Here is a 23891-nt window from a genome sequence, read left to right on the forward strand (position 1 = left end):
CACAGGAATGTGAGAGCCACCAGCTGATGCCAGCAGCCATGAGAGCCTTGCCCTCCCCCTGCCTCCAGGAAAACCCTGCTTCGGTGTGCCACACTGCCAGGACTCCGTAGAAGAATCAATATTTGCAGAGCAAACTCATCTTGCTGCCTGCTGGCCCTCACACATCCCACTCGGCAGCATTGTCCCTGTGTCTCTGGTGCTGGAGCATCAGTGTAATGTGATGTGACATCTTCCCCCACACTTTGTTATAAATACCATGTTTCACTGTAACTGTGTCTGACACCCCCTTCAAGGCATTTTCTCATGCTCCCAGCCAAGATGTGGGCACGTGCAGATCCCCCCTGCGTGCGCTGACTCTAATGGCAGGGGGCTGCCCTCCATACCCTCTCCTTCCCCACCAACAGCGGCAGAGATATTAGTGGCAGTGGGACGGGGTTGTGTAGAGTGAGCCGTCTGCGGCGATTGCTTTGCATTGGGTCTGACTTTCCAAGAAATAACGTTGCTAGATCACAGATCTCTCCTTTTCTTCTTCCAGAAGATGGATGCCAGTTCATGGTTCCCCATGACCAAAGCCTGTTATTTATCTGGAGAGCAGAACCACCTTCTTACCACCGTGCCCCACCACTTCCCCGGGCTGCCCTTTCTTAGGCGTGTGTGCTTGTAGTTACAGTAAAATGCCACTAGATGTCTGCCAGGGTCCTACACGTTGCCTGCTGGGGACAGCCCTGGTAAACAAGGGCGACAAGGCTGGGGTGCAAGCTCTGCAGAAACCTGTGTCTGTTTCTCACTTCATTATCCCAGGCAGGATTTCTGATAGTTTTGTATCTGTGGAACAAAAAATCTCCATTTTCCATTTATTTCCTTCTAAAAAGTGTAGGGAACCTGAATATTATCTCTGTGTATCATAAGTTCTTCTCCAGTTTTCATTGCAGCTGGTTTTAGACAAGTTTTGAAAAGTCTTCCCCTCAGGACATGACCTCTAAGTAGGTACCTCCATTAGAGCTGCTTAGAAAGGCCTTCCCTACCATGGGGGCATGGACAACAAAAAGATGCTGTTCCTGTGCCAGCCAAGAGCAAAAATTGCTGTGCAACCACTGAATAAGCCCTTCCTTGTGGCAAGACTGGTCACCCAAAATCTATCCTACAAAGACAAAACATTTATGCAGCTCAAGAGCCGAGGATGCCCTGCAAAGGCTATGTCACTATTTTGTTATCCCCCTCTCAAATGAGTGTGTCCTGAACTCACCAGAGCTGAGCTGACCTCCTGAAGACATCCCCGAGCTCATCCCTCCCTCGCCCCTCCAGTCTGCTTTTAACTCTGCACTTCTCACCTTCCTCTTGCCCTGGGCTGTGCAGGCCTGGGGACCTGTTCTGGTCCTGATGGGACCACATCCCTCTGTATCAGCAGGAGAGATGATTCTAGCCTCACTCCGTTAACGCTCCAGAACATGAACCACAGTCGCAGCAGCCCTCAGTGGTTCCCCTGACATTTACCATAAACCCCGTTGCTCTGAGTCCTGGACACCCCTGGAGGGGACAGCAGGCTCAGGAAGGTGTCAGCCCTTCTGGAAAGAGGGGACAGCCACCTTCACACAAGGACACGCGCCTGTTTCTTCCCCAGTTGGGTTCTCTTCCCCCACGGGGAGCGCTGAGGCGGTGCCAGCCTGGGAGCGGAAGCTGCAGGGTGCAGCCATCCCAGTGGGACGGGCAGTGATGCAGCTGCCCCTGCTCCTGGAATCACCCTGGGTGCTGGGAGCAGAGGGCAAGCCGCAGAGCCGCTGCCCAAGAGCCATCGCTGAGGCTTCTTCCAGCAAAAGGGCAGCTGCAGCTTTATGATTTCACCTCTTGGGTAACTGTCTGCAGCAGATGCAATGCAATTACCATCACTGATGTAAGCGCAATCACTGCTCTAGCTGCTTGAGAAATGCCAGTTATCTTTCACAGGAAATTCGGGAAAGAAATCATCTCTTTTTATGTTTTGAGAAATTTTAAATTTCCACTATCTTCTTTTTCTCTCAAAAGAAAAGTACGAGAAACATGCTTTTTTAAATACTGTTGATGTAAAAACATATTAAGGAAACACAAGAAAAAAAAGACAAATTTGTAAAAGGGAAGCTAGCTTAGAGTGGAAAAGAGAGCATTTTACATATTTTATTTACTTTTTGAAATCCGTAACCAAAAGTTTTTATTTTTCTATTCCAAGGGTATATATCTTTTTATGTAATAAAGTTAGTTTTAAAAAAATATTAGCCAGCCTTACGTCCAGGTCTACCCTGTAGAGGTCAGGATAGCATAGGAGCTTCTGCATTCAGAGCCGGCCCCCGCCCAGGGCTGCACCACCCAGCTCCAGGCCAAGGAGATTGTGATAATCATGGAGAAGAAAAGCAAATTTCCTTCCCTTTTGCTTCACAGCTGACAGCCCAGTATGGGACCAAAGGGGACACTCTGTTAAAATCTCCCAGAAAGGCAGCCGGCTGAGCGCTGGCCGGGAGAAAAAGGCCGTTAAAAAATAATGGAGAGGCCAGAAGAGAGAGATGGAGATAGGTACTTGGCTCACAAGATCTGGGGATGTAACGAGCACAAAGCATTTGGAAACGCTCAGAAGTTGTGTCTGAAAAGCTCCCCTGGCTGATGTGTCAAGGAGCTTCCAATCGCCTTTCAAAAGCTTCCCTTCTTTCTGCTGCCGCTTGCTCCCTTTGTAATGGGTGGCTGTTTCTAATTATCTGTAAATGTTAAATGTTCCCTAATTCAATCAGAACAACTTGTTCACAGATGGCAAACCCTTCATCTGCTCAGCTTTCAGCAGAGTCTCTGACTCAAGAGCCATTGATCCCTTTTTTCCCAGAGAGGCTGGCTTGAGACATGCAAAAGGTGCGGGAAGGAAAGGAGCGCGTAGTGTACAAGAACAATTCCGGGTCTTTCCCTTTTCCCTTGACAGCTCCCGCGCCATCCTCTGCTCCCGTGTGACCCAGTGCTCTCTCCTGAGCAGCACACTGCAGTCATGACACTGGCAGATGCGTGCCTTGGGTTCAGGCTCTCCTCCCGGCCGTATTACTGCTCCTCGTCTCGTTGGAGCAAGCAGTCCTGGTCAGTGCCACCCCACCCAAGTACACAGTATGGTATCTTGGGTACCGACACAGCTATGGCACGGGCCCATGGTTCATCTCACCCCGCATCGCAGCTCCTGTCACCGCTACGCTGGCTCACATCAAGCTCAAGCCCAGCTGATGCTGGGCCCATTGAACTCTCTATTTCTTATCTCGTTGCCTGCTGGTGAATGGCACATGCCAATGCTCTGTGTCCTTTCTCATTCCCTGCTCCTAGCACACGCGCTCACTCACATCTGTCCCCCTCAGCTATAGCACTTTTTCCCTTGCTGCTGTCCAGACTTGTTGATTAGGTCAGAAAACTACTGCCCCACGCCCAGGAACAGCTGTAACAGGGATCCTAAATCAGGTATCCCCATTCATGTCACTAAAATTTGCAATTTACATTACACAAGCCAGGGGGCATGGGGGACAAAGGTGGGCGGTGGTGAGGTTTTCTCGTTAAACCCAAGGGAAACTCTTTACTGCTAATGATTTATTGAAGTATCTGGTCTTCCCCTCAGACCTAGAAAAGGGTCTTGCCTTTGATCAACCAGTGACTCACCATGTGTAGCCGAGGTGATTTATGACAAATGCAAGCTATTTCTACACATGGAAGGGGAGAAAAATAAGCCTCATCATCACTGAGAGGGTGGGAAGGATGAAAAACAAGCCGCCCACAGGATAATGCTGGCTGGGCTGCTCCTCGCAGCTTTGCTGCTCCCCCAGCACCTCAGTGGAGCGCCTGGCTCCCCATGGAAAAAACGCTGCTGCGAGGGGTTGTGTGGGGGAGACTCTTACGTCTCAAACAAATGGCTCCATGCCAGGACAGGAATAGAACAGCTTAAATTATACTCTTCACGTCGCATCGTGGGGCTGGGCGCTGGTCTCCGTCAGCGCTGCCGACAGAGCGGGGCTGCAAGCACAGCCCATGGGGCGGAAAGCATCCGCAGCCACTGCTAAGCACATATCCCAATTATGCTTCCAGGTCTGGACCTGCTCTTTTCAATAGCCATCCTTCCCGTTCCTAATGGCGTAGCCAAAATCTAATCACTTCCAGATCAGGAAACTGTATTTTCTGGAAGCTTTTTTTTTTTTTTTGGCAAAAATTTCCAGCCAAATCCTGGCACAAAAATTAAATCCTTAAAGATCTCTAAACACTTTCCATGACATGCCTAAAACCTGAAGTATCACCTGCAGCGTCCCTCTAGCCTTCACTTTCTGACTCTGCAAAAATGCCTTTAGCTAAAAGACGGTCCCCTGTTTAGAGAAGGAAAATGTTTCGTTGTTCAGGACATGAGCAGATTCCCAGCTAACACCCAGCCACCCATGAGAGACTCCCGGCACAGCGAGCTTTGCAGAATCACTGCTCCATATCCTCCAACAACTGGCTAAGGAGAAGCAAAGTCATTAAAGTGTGCATTACACTCGCTGGAACAATCCTTGGGCAGAAGCTTCATGCAGAGCCCCACTGGGCAAAGTGCTCTGCTGCCCAGGAGCGATGATTAGGCAGAGTTTGTTAATGAAGGAGATTTTAGTGACTAAAGGCAAGTGGAGAGAGAAGAGAGAGAGCGGACTCTTCATCAAATGGTATAACGTGGGCTTGCTGCAGCTGATCTTTGGTGGACATAAATCAGTTCAGTTCTCCCAGCTTTTATCAGCTGAGGATCTGACCCACGGGATGTGCGAGTCATTGAAGGGCACCGCACCAATCACATCATAATAAAACGGCTCATCTTTGGCAACTGGCTGCTGCAGATCTCAAAGCATTTTGCAGACGTCCAAAGCTCCTTCAGAGCCACAAAGGTTTTGCTCACATTTCCAAACTTGCCTGTTTCATACGCTCCCTGAAGGTTCAGCTGCTTTAAATCAGGGCGATCCCCTCGAAGCAGAGGAGGGGGGTGTAAAGGGAACCTGAGTAAAAGCATAGTCAGCCCTGCTGTTCTGATCTCTCTGGGCCATCCGCCTCTGTAATGAAAATCAGCATCACCCTGTGGATACCAGCAGAACATGACCAATTTACTCTGTCTGAGGCCCTGTTCCCAGCTCTGTGGTACGTGTTTTGCCCTGCGTGAGAGATGAAAGGGTGGATCAGAACTCTTAAAAAGACCCAACACAGTTTTACCCATGCACAGATGGTGTGTACAGGAGGATTGCATGCACAACATCCCCAAATGCAGAAAAATATGCTTCCTGTTCTCTTCTTCCCTCTTCTAATTTGTCATCCTCCTCCCCATCTTCATACCTTTCCCCTCAAGCAGGAGCAGTGGGTCTCCACAGCCACAGAGAGAATTCCCATTTCCTGCAGCGGATTGCCAAATAGCCAGGTGTGATCTTCTGCCCTTTACATCTTCCCCCCAGTGATGTAACTCTGCCACCCCAAGTACCCTTGGAATTGCGAGCCCCTGCTCAGCACGAGGCGGGGAACCTGTGCCCCTCTTGCAGAGTAGGAATGAGCTGGAGGTGAAGAGGCTTAGCAAAGGGCAGAGAGGCAAGTGTCCCAAAGTCACCGGAAATAGAGTTTATGGGAGTTTGCTAGCCCAAGTGAAGGCAAGATCAGGACAAGCCCTTCCCCAAAATGACTCCTGTTAGATGCAGGACAGATGTTCCAAGCTGCTCCACAGCACTTCCCAGAGGACCCAGCCACCTGGTGCGTGACTTTCCGATGGCTTTCTGTTAGTGCCAGCCTTTATCCTCTGTTATGATCCATAGTGTGAGCGCTTCCAGGAGCTCTAGTCTCCCTCCCCATGCTGAATCATTTGTGACAGGAGGAAATTAGGTTTGATGGGAGCAGGGATGGGTGGTTTTGGAGAGACATCTCTCCCTTCCCAGAGGGAAACTGGGAAGGAAGGGAAGGAAGACCCCCCATGGTGCTAGGTGGTGTACAAGCATGGAAAAGAGAAGTAGAGAGATTGCAATCAGTTCTTACACAGGCTTTCCACGTGTCCTTCAGGCACAAGTACCTCAGTTTGGCAAGCCCTTCTAAATCTCTGCAGTTAGCAGTAAAACCGAGGCATTTTCCCAGCCACCATCTGATCCTCTTCATCAGTCACTGCTCTGCACTGCCCACCCACCCACCCACCCATCCCTACTTATCCTGAGGATAAAACCCACTTAGCCAAGCCCCTTCCCATACAGCCCTTCATCACTAGGGATCGATTTCCTATATTGACTGAGCAGGGCCCAGCCATTAACGAGTTCATTTTCCATCACTTAGATGCAGATGGATTCCCTCAGGAGCCCCAGGGTCACTGAAGTTTCATTAACAGACACTGTAAAAGTATTTAAATACATTAAAAAAAATCACTTGACAAATGGAGTGAGCCCATAGTCCTACTCCTCTCAGGTTATCTTAAAAGATAAAAGAAACCTTTGCTGCCCACAGAAGGACAGAAAGCCCTTAACAGCTTGTCCCTGCTATTATCCATCTCACAACACGTCACCTCTAAAGAGGTCCAATTTCCCATAATGCTCCAGATGGGAACCATCTATTAATTTATCCATGCTCTGGCTAAGCATGTTCCAGCCACTGAAGGCTTTTGGCCCCCAAGCTTTCCTGTTAGCTGTGATACATTGTCTGGTGGTAAACTGAGGCATGAAACAATGAAGACTCAGACCCAGATCTGGATGCTCAGATACACTAGCAGAATAGATATCATAGACAGGCATTGGTAGCTCTGCTCCGAAGTGAATTCTCATCCCAATTGTTTATATCAGGGCAAAAAAATACCATAACTGGGCCCTATCTGGCCTTGAACACCAGACAGAAGATTACATGGGAAAATACATGTCAGAAACACAGCTGAACTCAGGAATCTATTTCTGCTGCTAAAAGATTTCTGTATTCTTGCCACAAATCTCTAGAAGACATGCTGAATTTTACTACCATGAAACTCCATGTAGATGCTGGCTTAGCTGTCATTCCATGAGAGGGTGTTTGGAACCCAGAAACACCACGAAATCTCCACCAAAAACATGGCCACAGAAAATTCAGCCCTGCAGACAGTTTCCATTGTAAGCTCATTTATGTCAAGAACTCAAGCTACACATTCAAAAAATATGCAAACAAGAATTTAATGTGACATTTTTCTCCCCGCTTGTAAAGAGATGACTCGTTAAGTCAGTCTACAACTCTTATTGGGTGCCCAGCATGGAAGGGTCTCACAGCACTTTGAAGTAGAGTCACATTATCCCCAAACACTAGGACATAGAGCAAATAAACCTGGCTCCCCCAAGTCCCGGGCATGGGTGAATCCTTTCTCCTCATGGGAAGGCTGTAAAGTACCATAGATCTACCAAATTTTCCCGCGTATCTCTTTCCATCACAAAAAAAACCCCAACCAAACAGCAAGTAGTAATTAGCAGGCAGAGCCTGGCTCTTTGGCTGGTTGAATTAAAGTTTGGGTAGACTTGCCATGGGGACAAATGCTTGTCCTCAGTGACAGACCAACAGCTCTCCGAAGGAGATAGGCAAAGCCAAAGCCTCCCTATGCAGTGTCTTTGGAAAGGTCTCATGATCTCCTAGGAGCTCAGATAGGAAGGTGACCTCCTCCCTCCAGCATCTGCAGAAGAAAGCAGAAGCTCATGGATGGAGAACAATTGCTCCCACAATGAGACAGGAGGAGGGAACTGGCCCACGAGGAGAGGTCTGTCCTCTGAGAGAGAACAGTAACATCATTTCACTGGTCCCTCTGCAGTTATTCTGGGCTGACAGAAACATTTCCCTTGGAGTCCCTCCAAATTCACATCACTCACTCCTCAGACTGCAGCAAAATTCCTCTGAATAGACATCGGACAGGCCCAGTTGGCATTTACAGGACAGGCCGTAAGGGGGGTTACTCTAGGTTCATGAAAGTGCTGTTTGGATTAAAACTCCTTGCCTTCCCTGGGATGGAGGAGGGGGCACCAGAGACCTCCACCGCACGCACAGCCTGGTAATAGTCTCCCCCTGCTCACCAACAGAAGATTCATTAATGCCGACAAGGTAAACTCAGGCTGTATTATTCATATCTGTATTTATCAAGTATTTATGCTGACAACCTAGAGGGCGATAAATCAGCATCACCGGGATGTGTTGATTCCTGTGGCTGATTCTGATGCTGACAAGGCTGATGCCTGCCTTGCCTGGCGGAGGGGGGCAGAGGGCCCTGCTCGCAGAGAAACAGCTCGTTTGTGACAGACGGAAATTAACGGCCTGGCTGGAAGATGGGGAGAGAGAGAGGACAGTCTTTGGAGGATGTGCCTCAGAAGCAAATGGCAAGGATTGAAAGGGGAAGCTGCTTGTGCAGCAGAAACCTTTCCCCACCTGGATGCGGATTTTAACAAAGCTCGCACCTGCGCAGCTGTGCCAGCCGGGAAGGGCTCTCGGGCTGCCGTCTGTGTCCAGCCACACCAGCTCGGACAGGAAGGGGGCTGCCCCATATTCACAGCAGCATCACAGCTCAACACACTCCAGATTTACACCACAATTTCCCATGCCTGGGCTGGATTTACTGCAGATTTGCTAAAGTTAATGCATTGGAGTCGCTCCAGAGGAACACCTTGACAGGGGGGAGCTGATCTGGTCCAACTCCGGGGACTCCAGCAGGGTGACAGTGTCGTCCAGAGTCACTGTGGTGGCTACAGGGGCATTGCTCCCTGTTCACGGCAGCAGCTCTACTGCCATAGCGTCAAATTTACACTCCTGTGCTATTGACTTGACAGCCCGCAAATGAGACAGGCCTGCAAACCTCTTGACTTCTCGCCCTGTTATCCAGAGATCAGGTCCCAGAAGAGCTTATGCAAGAAAAGAAGCCTATTTGTCCAACTACTAAAAGCAAAGGGCTTATTTCCACTTGTAAATTTACAGCGAGTTCTGATACTGATTCAAATCCGAAGCAGAGCGTGTCAGTGAATTTCCAGTTCAGAAAAAATCTCTCTGTGGCTTTTCCCTCATGGCTGACTGCACAGCAGCCTCTAAAGCCCTCAGTCAGGCGGCTATTCTGGGTATTGGTTTGGGATTCTGTGTCCTGCCTTCCTTGCCATGCATGGGCACTGCCAAGGCACTCAGGAAGGCAGCGCTACAGTGCTGCTCAATAATGCATGCTATTTTCTAATACAATAACCGTTGAGGCTTGTGCGCGCTCTGAATGAGCTGTGCCAGTGCCGGAGAGCGTAACGGTTCGGATGTTGGAGCTGAGAGACAAGTCTTGAAGCAAAGAGAGTGAATTCCCCTTGCTGGACTTCATTAGCCATGCCAGGAACACGTGCCCTTTGAAATATTTCTGCTGCTTTCATTTTATATTCCTCCTCTGTGTTTTCCTTCTCGATGCCGTCGCTTCTCTGTGAATGCTATGTTTAATCTGCTGCCCAGCGCTGGCCCTCTGTGCATGTGCGCGCACACGCACAACCCCAAGCGCAAGCCCGCATGCTTCTCTGCGTGTAAGACAGACCTTTGAATTCCTTCTCCGATGGCAGCTCCGCCAGGGAAGACGAGAGCTCCTGCTACCCGGCGTTTAAGCATCTTTGCCGAAGCCATTGTTCTTCGCAGAGGTGGAAGAGGCCGGCACAGCCCTCAGACCCCTCCTGGGCTGGGGAGCGGGGCGGGCTCCGTGGGGGCTCGCAGCCTTCCCCGCGGTGGGGCAGAGGCGGCGGAGCCGGCCCCGCTGACACTAGATGGTGCTCGGCAGTTGCGCTCGGTGCCGCGGTGCGCGGGGCCGGCTCTCGGGCTCCCCTGGGGAACTGCACCGGGCCACCAGCCCGTTTCGCCTGCCTGTGCCCTTGCAAGGTGTTCGGCCCGGCTGCTCCACCAGAAATGCGCCTCCTGCCCCAGTGGCGCCTGTCGCGGGAGGGGTGCGATCAGCCGCACCCCCTGCTTCTGCTCCGGCACCGCCTGCACAGGGAGAGCTGACCCCTCTTCCCGCAACTTCAACCCAGGAGACACCTAAGAGCAGTCAAAAAGTTCAGGGCCCTTTTCCTAACCTATCAACAGATGGAGCCTCCATTCCTTCTTCTGCCTAGCTGAGAGAGGACCCAACATTAAAAACATCTCCCAGCATCACTGTCGATGGCTGGAGTGGAAGCTGTGAGTTGGCACAGAAAGCCAAGAAGAAAAGAGCGGACCAAGGAGCCGCGTGGTGCAGTGGTTTGAGCTAGACATGAACGCTGCTTGCAGCAGTCTCACCCATGCAAGTGCGCTCCAGCCCAAATTCACCCACAATTTGTGGCTGGCTGGATTGAAAGGCACTCAGACCAGCATTGGGCATTTACAAAATGTGGGTCCTCCCAAGCACACCAGCCTTGCACTTCCAGCCACTTTCTACTGAAAGCCTGTAGCAGAATTCATACTGCATTCTGCAAGGCCGTGATTCCTAATCTCCCTGGCTTCTTTTCTCCATGCATAATGAGGATTATGGTTTAATTTCTGCCTCACAAGGGGGTGCTGTGGGGATTGAGAGGGTTAAGGCGCTCAGATAGCATTCCGGCAAGGCTATTACAAACCCTTCAACAGAGGGGGACAGAAAAAACCCACTGCTGCTTGCAGACTGCTTACAACTTGCTTCAGCTTCCATTAACTGGGAGGCAGTTTTCTCACCAGTTCAGATTTAATTTCTTCTCCAACTGCTGGCCCTATCCAGAGAACAGCAGGACAGGAGTGACTATCCGCACCAAATTGCCTTTTAAAAGGATGGTGCTTTCAGATCTGAAGCAGTGTCTGCTGTCTGTACAGTGTGTATGTGTGTGTACCTATGTGTGTTCATGTAAGCATGTAGGAGAGCTCAGAAGTGAAGCCAAGCAGAGAATCAGCTCAGGAAGCCCTTTGCACCTCTGATCCCTCATTGTTGACTGCACTGCAGACACATTATGTGTGTTTACAGATGAAAAGGCAAAAATAAAACCGATGCCGGCTTTAAAATTCTGTTCAGCACAGCCTTCTCCACTGATTCAAAATGTTTATAAACACAGGAGTTAATGTAATCAGCACTGCAGCAAATACACACCAGGTACACGGCGGAGACAGGAGTGTCAAATGCGCTCCCAGCTCAGAATGACAGGCCTCTGCTGTGGGCTCTTCATCAAACAAAAGCAGCTGAAAAAACCCACTGAGGAATGTTGTAAAGAGCAATTCCTCCCCCCTCCTCTTCCCTTCTTCCAGTCCCCTCTGATAATTATAATTGTAAAAAATAATATAAGCTGTCCATTCCCACTGAGCCTTGCCAGTCGCAGGGCCTTGCCAGACCGTGTGTGTGCAGGGAGCTACTGGAAAGCGGCCACAGCTCGGGAAGGGGAGCAGAGGCACAGCCCCAGACATCCCTGGAGGAACTGGAGTTCACCAGTGTGGGGGAATTCCTGGGTGACAATTCTCCTCCGTGGCAGGCAGCAGCCCCGAGGATGGAAATGCAGTGGTCCCCAGAGGGCTATCCATCAGCCCAGCCCCATTGTTCCTGAGCATGTGCTGTGCTCATCCCCAAGCAGATAGGAGCTGCCTTTACAAAGATTTGGTGGAGCCATTTTGCCCCGACTCCAGCCCAGCAAACCTCCAGCCCCGGGGAAGGACGTGCATCAGCTTGCCAGGGAAGACCCCGTCCAAAGGAGTTATGCCATTGCAGAACCCTTACCAAACCCATCCCATGTCCTGCACATTGCCAAAGGACCATGCTCAACCACGTTAGCTGGTGGGAAGGATTTGCGGAGGTGCACATGAAACATCCTATTACAGCAGGTTGCTGCAGAGACGTTACCTCACATGTCAGCATCAGCAGAAAACTCTTCTGCTGGCTGAACAGCCAAAATGCTGGGCAGACAAAACAGTGCTCAACTACAAGCAAGCCTTTATTTTTTTTCAGCCAAATGTTGTTTCATGCTTTAATTGCAATTTTCAAGAACTATATTAGCATGACAACTTATGTAAGTGTCAGCCAAGTTACTACACCATTTCTAGTATCTGTGCCTAAAACAGATTTCACAGGGGTGCAGAGGAAGGGGCTTGTATAACTTTTGGATCTCTGCTCTGATGGCTAGTTGCTATCTAAAATGAGACTTCTACCATGCCTCAAAATCAGGAAGGGATAAATACCACTTCTGTACAGTGTTAGGAATGATTTTCCGTGGGGAAGGGGGGATGCCTCACAGCCCAGTCCTTCGGACTACCTGAAACACCATGTGGCTTGTTTTTATCTGTCTTTGATTCCAGTGGAATATGTTTATAGATTTATGAAAGGGATTTCTGAGCCTCGGCGTGGTCCATGTGTTCGTGTACTAGGGGTGGAAAGGACGGGCAACCTTTGAAACCCCTGCCCTATTATTGCAGGCACTGTGGTATATAGTTTGGGCTCCTGCTCCCACATCTCTGGCTGGGATGCGCTTGAGAAACCTACTGCTGCGAGGGTTAGAAACAAGGAAACAATCGGCTAAACCAGCTGGTAGAGCAATGCAGAAAGCAGCCCTATCAGCCCCTCAGAGGACATGCACACAGAGACCTCCTCAAATCAAAAAAATAAGTATAACGCAATTAAATATGTTACATATTATGATCTTCCTCCCCTAGAAATAACAAAAACTGCCAAACCAAAGTATTCTACTCCTGCCTTTCCTGCTCATGCAGAAGTCCCCTTGGGCTTCATGGAAATTTTGGACTCACAAAAAGCTGCAGAGCAGGGGCCCCATGGCACTGTGTAATAAATCTTAGAAGTTAACAGCCAGAACTGTGCCAAATGTGATGGGTTTTGCTTTGTGCAGGATCATGAAAATAATACATTCTGGCTCAATAAGTTAGGCCTGATGCACCAGGGCTAATGGCCTACTGCTGCTGCTGCTAATGGATTTACATTTTTGTCTCAAATGTTTGAGGGCTGTGATTTGGGATGCCAATGCCTAAGGCTCTATCAAATCTCCCCATATTCTTGAAAGGAAATCTTAATCATGCCCCAGATGTAGCACTGAAATGTCACTCTGCTTAGATCAAGTTATGATCAATCTCAAGTTTTCCTTTCTGTGATTGATTTCAGATTTGAGTTTGCAACAAACTGGGGGGAGGAACTTCATGTATTTGCCACGTCTGTTCTGTGCCACCTGCAAGCCCCCAGGAACAGCGTTCCCCTTCCTAGCCCTCTCAGTGAATGGCTTGGGCAATTTCAGTGTTTGCCAAACCGTCACTGCTACCCGCGGCCAAGCAGCGCACCAAAGGGCTGCCAAGGGTGAGAACAGACCCGCCTGCTGTACTGCATAATCACAGCTTTGGCTATTCCCTTTCCTTTCACACAGGAAAACCTCGAGTTGCCGGGCCTGTGAAGGAAACTCTGAACGTGTGAAACAAGGGTAACTGACGCAAGATGTCCTTGCTTGGGTTTGCAGAAAGCTTAAAACGCTAGTGCTGAGGTCTGGCTTGCCCCACGCACCTCAGCAGAGGCTAGCTCAGGTGCCAGTGGCAATACATTAAAAGGGAGACGGGAGAGTATCACACTGGGAAAAATGTAAGTTGGAACATTGTGTAATGTGGGAGACTATCGCAACTTTGAGAGACCTGCCCAGGGGAGTAATGTCTCATTGTAGTTACCTCTTTAATGGAGACGGGAAAAGAAATAATGAGATTTTATGGATTAAAGGTGAAACTAGCCAGATAAACACTCCAAGGACAGGAAAACCAAGCACTGAGAGAACTGGTGCAAGGATGCCGGGGGCTCTCCATAGCTTGCCTGTACTCAAGGACAGGGGGTTGCGCTCCTAAACTCCGGCCTGCAGCTTTACAGACAGAAACCATGGGGGCAAGTTCAGCAGCCTCCACTCCACAAGCAGGCTGTCCATCAGAATCCCAGTGGTCTTAAAGTCTATGAATCTATTAACTAAACCTCATTACTACGTAATAACTTTTGTTATTTTGGAACAAACCTTGTATCTGGCTAATCCGCTTTGTTACAGAGCTGCCCATCCTTCCCTCGAACAGGAATTAACTTCTAAAGGAATTAAAAGGAGGAGGAGACTGCTGAAGGGGTCCTTAGAGGTATCTTTTTATAGCTGCTGGCTGCCCCCCCCTTCCTTTCTCCACGATGTGTGGTATCCTTCCCCACTGATTCTGTCCTTTTCTGCTTGCCAGGCATTGATTTGTTCCTGTGTTGTTCTAATGGAGCTTGAAATCAACATGACTTTGTTGTTGGTTGTTGTCATTGTTGTTCACATCTTTGTTTGGGGTTCGGCATCCTTGTTGAGGCCAGGGCAGCTCAGGAGCTGGCATTAGCAGGCTAAATACCTCCTTAGCAAAAGATCCACAAAGGCTGTGTCTGTGTCCACATAATAAGGGCTGTTACAAAGCGCAGCAAACCAGTGCCTCCCTCCTCCAGTGCATCAGCCCTTGTGCCGATTCTGAATCCCCTCGCTTATCAGGGCACACAGAATGCGTCCAGAACAAGCTCCTTCTTTCATAGGCCCCATGAAAACGCTGTATATTACTCAGGATCAACGTGCAAAAGCATTCATGAGCGTAAATCTAGATTCCATATGACAGCTATGTCTATTTCACAGGCGGTTTATGTAAGGTGTTTTTACATGTTGTATCATATAAAGATAGGTGGGCTGCAGCCATGGCCCGGGCCGTCCACCGTCCGCAGGGGAACTGAGAAAACAAGCCTCAAGTCCACCGAACCTGGGTGCAGCCGAAGGGCACCTTAGGAGACCTACAGCCAGGCGCCCCGGGCTCCCAGATGAGCCGCGGCAAGTCCGCCGAACAAAAGCCAGCTGCCGCCCGCAGCCCGCCGGAGGGGAGGCGAGGCTGGGGCGCCCTGCCGGCCCGGCGGCGGGCAGCGCCGATCCCCGCGGTGTCGGGGCGGCGGCGGCGTGGCGGGCTGCGGGGCACCAAAGAGTTAACGCTGCGCCCTCCTTCCGCCGTGCACTGACATCACGCAGGAGAGGGCGAGCGCCGCCGCCGCCGCCCCGCCCGGGACCGTGTGTGTGCGTGTGTGTGTGTGTGCGGTGTGTGCGCGCCTGTGCCCGTCCCTGCGAGCCGCCGGCCCTGCCTCCCCGCCCGGGCACCCCGCGCCCCCCGCCCCGCGGCCGGCCCGGCCCCGCGCCCCCCGCCCGGCCATGGAGCGCCGCAGCCGGCCCCTCGCCGCCGCCGCCGCCGCCGCCTGAGCCCCGCCGGGCTGCCGGCGCCCCGGGAAGCGGAGGGCAGGCAGCGGGCGGGGGCTGCCGAGCCCCGCCGCCGGAGCCACGGGACCGCCGCGCTGCGAGCGGCGGCAGCAGCCCGCGGAGGGCTCTCCCTCGCTTCGCTTTATTTGTTTTTCCTCCCCCCCCCGCCTTTTCTTTTTCTTTCTTTCTTTTTTTTTTTTTTTTAAAATTATATTTTTCCCCTCCCCTTCCCACTCGCCCGGCTCTGCGGACGTGCTCGCTCCCGCAGCCGGCCGGACCGCTCCGCGCCCGCGGAGGGGGGCCCCGCGCCCCGCCGAGCCTCAGGGCCCCTGCGGATGGGCGAAGCTCTCCTCCGGCCGCCCGTCCTCCCGCCGACTCGCCTGCTGGGCGCACCGCCTCTTTGTCCTCCTGCACCTCCAGTTTTTTCTTTAAATTTTTTTAAATTTTTTTTTTTTTTTTTTTAAGCAGACCTGAGCATCAGCGGGGGCGGGGAGGGTGGGGAGGGGGGCCGAGCGACGCTGCCAGACCGACCCCTGCCCATTTCTGCTAAGGAACTCTCATGGCTTCACAGCTGCAGACAAGTTGCCCTGCATCTTGGTGGACTATCGGAGTTTGCATCCTGGCGGCCGCGCTCCTACCAGGTGAGCCGCTGCCGGCCGGTCCCCCCAAGGAGGCGGTGGGCTCTGCCGGGGCGCGGCGGGGGTCGGGGCAGCCCCGGGGGAGGGCTGCGGGGTGCCGATGGGGGAAAGGGGGTGCGGGAAGTGCTGCGGAGCGGCGGGGAAGGACGGGATCGGCGTTTTGGGGTGCGCGCCCGGGTCTGGAGCAGGTGTGGAAGCATCTGCCTGAGGGTGGGAGAGAGTCGGGACCGATTTCATCTCTGGCTGGGAGAGGAACAACACGATCGTTTGTTTTGGAAGCAGCTGCAGGCAGTGGGCTCCGGAGTCCTGGGAGCTGAGGCGGTTTGTTTGCTTTTTGGATCGAGCAACGTCTAGCGAGGCATAGCAGCCAGGCTTCCCGGGAAAGGGAGCTACAAGGCTGGGTAACGAGCACAGACGTTTCGGAAGGAGAGGTGGAAGGTTTCAGCCGTCCAGCATCCCCGAAATCCCCACTCCCCTCAACACACACACACACTTCCCGTGGGCTCTTTTGCGGAGGGGCTGGACCGCTCCCAGCTTTCAGACCTTCCTTTCACTGCTTTTGCACTTGGGTGTCTGATGGCATCTGAGCCATCCCTTTGGTTCTGATCCATCCCTGGAAAGGAGGAGATGGGCAAAGATTTGGATTGACTTCTCCCAGCTCATCCAACCTATCCTGGCGGTCGCAGAACAGCCCGTGTGTCCCCACCCCAGGGCTTGGTCCTGCCCTGGGCTCTAGCACAGCTCTTAGAAGCCGGAGAGTGACCCACTTTGTGAAGTGCCCTGCGGGAGACTCTTTTATTCTGCTCCAATGCAGAATGGGTTAATGCCATCCTCGAGGGCTCTCCGGAGTCGGCTGTCAGAGACATGGAAGGGGGACCAGCAGTCTGGGTTTACAGCGCTTGTGAATGAACTGGGAAATGCAAATAGAACCGATTTTTGCCTTTTTGAGGCTAGGCTCCTGGTAGCTGGGTCTGGAGTGTCTGGCAGTGGGTGCATGTGCCACCCCTGGGCCAGCGTCCAGCCTTCTGCAGGGGCAGAAGAGGCAGCCTGTGCCTGCAGGAGGGGGGTCTGCAGCTGGAGAGGAGAAGTTGCAGTTAAGGCAGGGTGGAATTGCCCCCGTTCCTCCTCTCATTGGGCTGGGGCAGCGTCCTAGAAGAGCAGCCAGGCTGGCTGGGCTGTGACTCAGATGTGGCCACACTTAGCAAGGTTCTGGACCAAAAGACCGGCCATCCGAGCAAATGCCAGGGCCCAGGGCTCCCCAGTGCTAACAAAGACAGCGATGGTAACATCCAGGGCATGGGAGATCAACAGAGCACAGTGACTGGATGGTCCAGCTCAAATGAGAGAGGACAAAGGTTAAATGGGAGGGGGTGGTGGTCAAGAAACCAGGGAGACTGTGAGAGGGAAAAGGTTAACAGAGGGATGAGGAACCAGGTCTGTGTATACTCTGTATGCCCAGGACAAAGGGATCTGCTGTGCATTGCAAAAAGAGGTGATGGAAGGGACAGCCTGGGGCTCCCTGTGCTCCTCTGTGCTTCCAGGCAGGTGCCTGGCAGAGCTCTGGCTCCTCACAAGGAGTTTCAGAACTTTCCATGCCATTCTTCACCTGGTCTTCCCTCCTTCTTACCCCTCCACCTGGCAGCCCCATGCAGGAAACCCTCCCCACAACCCCTGGGAAAGGCACTGGAGGTGGAGTAATGCTGCGGTGACCATGCTGGGTAAACCAAAAGGGGTTTATGCTCCCCCAGTCCCTCTAGGAATTGCTTTCCCCAAGGAGACACACAGACAGTGACCCCGGGGCAGCCTGGCATCTCACCTTGTCCTGCCAAGAGAGACTTTTTTTCCCCACTTATTCTATTTTTGGCTGTTCTTGAGGCTTTGCTGCCAGCAGTCAAGCAATCTTGTCTCCTGCCACTCTGCAGTAGTCCGATAGTTTGTCTTGCACTGTCCCGCTGACAGCTCTGCCAGGATAAGCCAGTGGTGCATCTAGTGGTGCCTTGCCAAGGAAAGGGTACAGCCAGCTCTGCAGTGCTCTGAGAAGATAATCCTTCCCGACCCCTGTCCGTGATCAGCGAATACCCTGAAGCCTACGTGTGGGCGAGACTCTCGGCTGGACCAGTTTGGTGGTGGATGCACCACATTTGCGGGAATGACTGATCCTGTATTACGTATTTATTTGTTTGTTTGTTTCATTCATTTGTGCACTTATTTGTGCTGTGGACGCATCCCAGAGCAGGGAAGGACCAGCACAATACTGTGCTCGGTGCTGCACAGAGCCACAGCAGACTGACAGTCCTTACTAAACCACAGGTCTGAATGCTGTACTGAGGCAGGTAGTTCCTGAGGTTCAGGATGCATTCGCCAAATTCAGCTGAGGGTATGACAAGCCATATGTAAGCTTTGAATGCAAACAGGCTTGCTTATCAAGGAGAATGGGAGAGTGGAACTTAGGATCCTCTATTGTAAGTGAATTAGTAACTGTGGGCTTCGTTGGAAAATGTGGTTTGGTACCTAGCACCCAAGAATGATGGGAAGAAGGCAGGAGACACTACGCTTTCTAGAAAACCTTTCATGCTCATCTGATCAATGCCATTTCATTTTTGTTCCCATCCACGTATACTACCTCCCCCTTCTGACGATGTTAGCTTTTTTTCTGATAAGGAAATAAAAGTTCCCTGCTGTAAAAGCTGTAAGGAGTCCCTTATAAAAATCTGCTTTACAAATTGTCTTTAATGTGATCGGCTCAATCGTCCAGAACAGATTCAATTCAGGGTTCCTGCAGCCTTCCGTGCAAATCTGCCTGCCTGTCCGTTCGGAACTATTAACCAGGTATCAACTCAGGCTGCGGCGTTAGGGATTCAGGATACTGGTATGAACGGGGCTTATTGAAAAGCTGTGGGGTACTGGCAAGGAGAGATCCTAGGCAGCTGATCTTCAGAGGTTAGGAACACTTGCGGTTAAATTTATGCTTTACAAGTCTTAACAATCTGTCTGTTTATCCCCGCCATGAAACTCGGTACAGCTTGAGATGCAACCACGCAGAGCAGAGGCATTCATCTTGTGCTTGGTCCTGCATCTGCAGATCTGGGCCTCTGTTTCCAAATGCTCTCCTCTGTCTGGGGAGAGATTCCTGTCTGCTATCACTGGGCTACCTCGTGGGCTCTGAGAGGGGCCTGTGAGTCTTTCATTGCAAAGTGCTTTGAGATCCTCAGCAGGGGAGAGCTGGAGAGGTGTTTGAAGCTTAGACACAGGGTTTTTCCATCACGGCGCTTGAAAGCAGCATCGGCTGAGCTGTAGTGACCTGGAGGCCTTAGGTCAAACTTGGCTGCAGCTGGAGGGAGGGTTGCTTTTGGGAGAGGTACGACAGCTCTCTGGAGCGCTGGGAATAGTCAGTGTGTCACTGCAGGATCTGGTCCATCTTGTACTCTGCAGAGTTGCTTTAATATCCCAAAGCGGCTTCCGAAAGGCAAAAAGTTGCCAGAGCTGTGTTCAGCCTTTGGTTTGAGTTCTTAGTTGTTATTTTTTCTTTCTCCCACCTTTTTCTCCCAAAACTCAGAAACACCACCAGGCTATTTCAGGAAGCAAAAGTGTGTCGTTTGCTGATATTTTTTCATTAAACCTCGCTTGTTGCGGTGGAACCAACCCATCGAGTTCTAACCTGGCATGAATTGATGAGCTCATGTATGTGTCAGTGTGGGTGAGGCGACAGGCTGTACCGAGAGCCAGCTCAGCCCACAAGCAGGGGGGTGTCTGCCCCATGGCCAGAGCCAGGGGACGACTGTGGTTAATGCTATTTGCTCTCTGAACCGGCAGCGTTAATCAAGCGAGAGCTCCCAGCCCAGTGCACATGGATCCATCTGCAGAGAGACGTACAGAAGCAGGGGCATTACCACAGCCAGCAACACATCTAGTGCAAGGCCAGTGCTCACAATTAACTGGTGGCTGACGAGATGCCGATGCTGGCGGAGCCTGGCACATCTCTCCTCGCGTCGCCCCTCCTCTGGGCTGCAACTGTACCAGCCACAAAGGCAAGTTTACAGGGAGGCACCAGCAGGATCCTTTGGGCACCGCTCACACCTCAGCTGAATCACGAAGGGAACCAGAAGAGCCGGTTGTCGTGACCTGCTTCCCAGGCCCGTGTTTCCACTGGCACCCCTTGCCCTCTGCTAGTGCCGCTAAGGCTGGGGACAGCAGCGACAGCCTGTCATAAGGCAGGGGAGAGCAGCGAGTGGCCACCAGTAGCCAGGGGAAGGCTCTCTCCCACCGCCAGTGTCCGGGGGAGTTAGGCAGCACTGCCAGCAGACAGGCGTGTGGGGGAGACGGTGGGGCAGCGCCAGGGGAAAAGGATTTTTCAGAAGAGCAGAAGTCAGGCTGCTGTGAATGCTGCAGGGATGAGTTGGTAAGTCCTCAGGTGGATGGCTGCAATCCTCGGGGCCTTTGAGAATAGGTTTGCGTCTTGCAACATCATTGCTGGAGGCCATGATGGCTCTTCCTCCGTCCTTTTCACAGACCAGCAAGGCATATTGGTGCAAAAAGCAGAAACAAATGAGAGAGGGACAAAGGTACTCCAATCCGAGCAACCCCTAGAGATCTTCTTGCTTTTTCAAATACGTCAGATTAAATCAGGGCAGCTCTGATGCAGGGTGAGTTGGTGCCGCCAGCCACTGGAGCTGGGACCCAGTTTGCATTTGAGACACCTATTGTGTTAATTACCGGAGCACAGCCATCCCAGCACAGAGAATTCAGAGCTCTGCAGTGAGGGCTCCCTAACCCACATGATTGTTTCAGGTGAAAATTTGTTTAACTAAGAAATGAAACCTCTCATGATACATCCGCTTGCTTTCCTCCTGGCTGCTGTTGAGCCGCATATATTCTCCTGGCCTTACAGTTTATTTCACTTCTCCTGGTGAAGGTTTATTCCAGGCTAGACTGATGCACGTACCTTCCCAGCACACATGCACATACCCTCCCGGCTGGGTTTTCAAGGGGAATCCTTCGGCTCCGTAGCAGAAGAGAAACTCCTGCCCAAGCTGCTCAAATGCAGAAGTATTATCCACGGGAGGAAGGGCAGTTTCCTCTCAGTCTGCGAGGGAGAGCCCGTGGCAGCCAGACACATACCCCTCTGTCCGTCCACTGTGCCAGCATGCTAGGTTTAAAGTCCTGCATTTACAGTCTTGTCTCTGTCACACGTAGAAATGGGAAGTGAAATTTGCAGGCGCAAGGGATACCTTTCCTAGCATTGTGTTATTTTATATGCCCCTTGCTGTCATTTCTGCGTGTCCCTGCCTCCGTGGGCACTCAAGGAAGAGTGGGGAGTTTTAACACCTTGCTGTCCGTTCGCTATTTCTCCCTGTCTCTGGGGCTGATGCAGCCGTTCACGCAGGCTGGCATCATAAAAGCTGCAGCAGCTCTCGGCTCTGCAGCAATCCCAAGGCAGATGAGCAGCAGCTACTGGGCATGAGATGGGGAGAGAGAGCTTCAGTCCCAGACTGTCCCCCAGCCAGGAGGACAGGGCGTCCCAGGGTAGGGAGGGTGCTTTTGCCCTGCACAGCACAGGTCTGCGGTGGCTGGGGCCAGGGGGAATCTGGCCAGCGGTCTCTTGTCCCTTCAGCGTCTCTGTGGGGTGCTGCGGATGGATAGGAGGAACTGACCCAACTTGGTGAACCATCTCTTCTCCATTCACCCAAAATAAAGCCGTCCCTGCAGGAGTTTTTTAATCCTCCTTTGACATCATTTGGTGTGATGCAGGAGGAAAGCCTTTCTAAGCACTATCCACCCAACTCTGCCTCTCTCCCTTCCTCTGCTCCAGCCTGCCCTCCCTGGCTCTGAGCCAGTCCAGTTGCAGACTCGCGTACAGCACTGCTTTCCCTCTTCATTTGACATACAGGTGGGCAGGGGGGAAGAGCTTAAGGAGAGGCAGGATCCCTGTGGCTCTCCTCCCTGAAAGAGAGAAAACATGGGAATGGGGTTTTCTGTTCCCCGTCCCAGCCTATTTGCCTTTCTAAAGGCAGGAAATAGCAAAGTGCCTCCATCTGCTCCCGACCATGCAGGGATGCTACAGAAGGACCTGCACGTCACATCGCTGCCTTGAAGCAGCGGCAGGTACCAGATGGACCACCTGGCTATGAGACAGCGGGTGCTCCCAAGCCTGGTTAGTCAAGAGGACTCTGCCTCCATCTCTCTTCTCAGCAGTTCTCTCTACCTGGGAAAACCCCGTAATGAGACTGATCTTGAGTCTATTTTCCCTTTCCCATGGAAGATCCATTCCTCCCCCTCATGCTAGAGTGAGGCATCCGGAGGCATGGCCAGGAGTGACAGAGGGTCCATGCAGCTCACAGCCAGTGGCTAACATCCAGCGTTTCTGCTCTGGTGACAGGCGAGGGCGGTTCCCAGCACAAAGCCCCGTCTGTGGGGGAGACGAGGGGGCTGGAGTGGAGTGCCGTGCGGCCACCTGAGAGCAAAACCAGCCTTGTTCTCTGTGTGAGGCTAAAGACATGGTATCAGAACTGGCTGCCGCAGAGCTGCAGGGTCTGTAGCCACATCGTGCAGATCTAGGGGGGAATGGATTTCAGCTGGCCTTATAGGTATCTGCTTTTTGCACTGAGGATCCCACTCTTGGCAAAATAAGGTTTCATTTCTTGTCCCCTGGCAAGATACCCTCTGGACTGAGAGGGAGACTGCTTGGGAAGCTTTTCACTGACCATTTTCACTGTCCCTAGGAAAGACAGCCCGAGGGCAGAGTTCTGGCTATGGGCTCAGGGTCTAATGCTAATGGGTAGCAGAGGCTGGTGGGACTCAAAAGAGCTCAAGCAGACGCCTATAATTAGAGGCTGTTGTGCTGAGTGTCCTAGCAAAGCCAGGGGTTACTAACCATCCATGATGAGCAGAAATCATAGACCTAGGGGAGAGTTTAATATGATGAACAGGGTTTACTTGGAGGCACATACAGAGAGCTGGGTAGTTCAGGAGAAAGGTCAGGGTTTCCGACGCTGTCTTCACCAGGTTTCTGTGTAGAGCAGCTTGATGCACGCTGGCTGTGCTGGCCTGTGCAAGGCACTGTGGCACTCAGGGCAGGGGAGAGCAGCAAGGGAGGAATGAACCCTGCCCCATCCTTGAACAGCCCAAACAAGTGAGCTAGCCAAGCTCAGAGTTCGGGGCCAGATGAGTTATCGGCACACTATGGAATCATAACTCACCCCTCACCCAAACCCGTGGCCGTGACGGAGGTTCCCCTTGCCTGGAAAAGCCTCCTCGCCCTCCCAATGGGCTGGGACTAGAAATAAAGAGACTGTCCCTGTGTCTCAGTGTGCTACAGCCCCAGCTTTCCTAACTGCCGGAGCTATGGCCACTGCTCCAGAGACTGATGAGTGCTATATGCCCAGCACAGTGAATGCTGGGGTGGGCAGGAGAAGGGTGCGCGTTGCTGCCAGCACACGAAACATCCGTACGAAGCCAGCAGTCAGGAGTACACTGGTTTCACTGGAGAATTAAGCTGCACCAAGCTAGGGCTACATTTTTTTTAGGGAACGGCATCTAATGGGCTTTGCTCTTTGACTTTTCCTGGGCTAGATAATCAGCACTGAGACACCTTGTAGGCAAGGCCAGAGTCACATTCCCATTGCAGTAGTTGTGCCTATGGCCTTCCTAGCCTGGGGGTGCCAAAACTAGAGGAAATGTTAAGGACGGATAATCAAAGTCGGTTCAGGGGCTGTAAGTACGCACAAGAAAAAGATCACCCCTGTTCCAAAGAGGTTTCAGCACGCAGCGTTTCCTTGCTGCTCTTGCCGATGTCACCTTGCTCACTTAGCCAAGGCCTGTGTCATTTGAGAAGCGATGTTGTTTTAAGGGCTGGAAGAGAAGGCAGCGGCTAGTGATTTGGTGGTGTACAGCCAAGACAACTGTACCAGCTGTTCGTTACTGGGCCTGTTCACACTCTTCCCCTCATCTGCTGCACCGTCCTGGTGGCGAGGGACCGGGCTGCGGGAAGGGATATCTTCTGGGTGTGGGGAGAGCCCAGGCTGCGCCCATTTATGGTCATTAAGGATCAGGGATGTGTTGCATAGCAGCA

General features: G+C 52.0%; 1 protein-coding gene across 2 annotated transcripts in view; it reads left to right on the forward strand.

Annotated features, from left to right (window-relative positions):
- Nucleotides 1–14999: 14999 nt before the first annotated feature.
- The window catches only part of NECTIN1 (nectin cell adhesion molecule 1), a 94328-nt gene continuing 85436 nt past the window's right edge, over nucleotides 15000–23891 (forward strand). Inside the window, exon 1 of one of the 2 annotated variants that reach the window (XM_074561062.1) lies at nucleotides 15000–15826. In XM_074561062.1, the coding sequence (XP_074417163.1) occupies nucleotides 15745–15826 (82 nt within the window). In that variant the 5' untranslated portion in view covers nucleotides 15000–15744. The remainder of the gene's footprint in view (nucleotides 15827–23891) is intronic. The other variant, XM_074561061.1, reaches the window with a different exon arrangement.

This window comes from Larus michahellis, chromosome 17, assembly GCF_964199755.1.
Source record: "Larus michahellis chromosome 17, bLarMic1.1, whole genome shotgun sequence".
NCBI lineage: Eukaryota > Metazoa > Chordata > Aves > Charadriiformes > Laridae > Larus > Larus michahellis.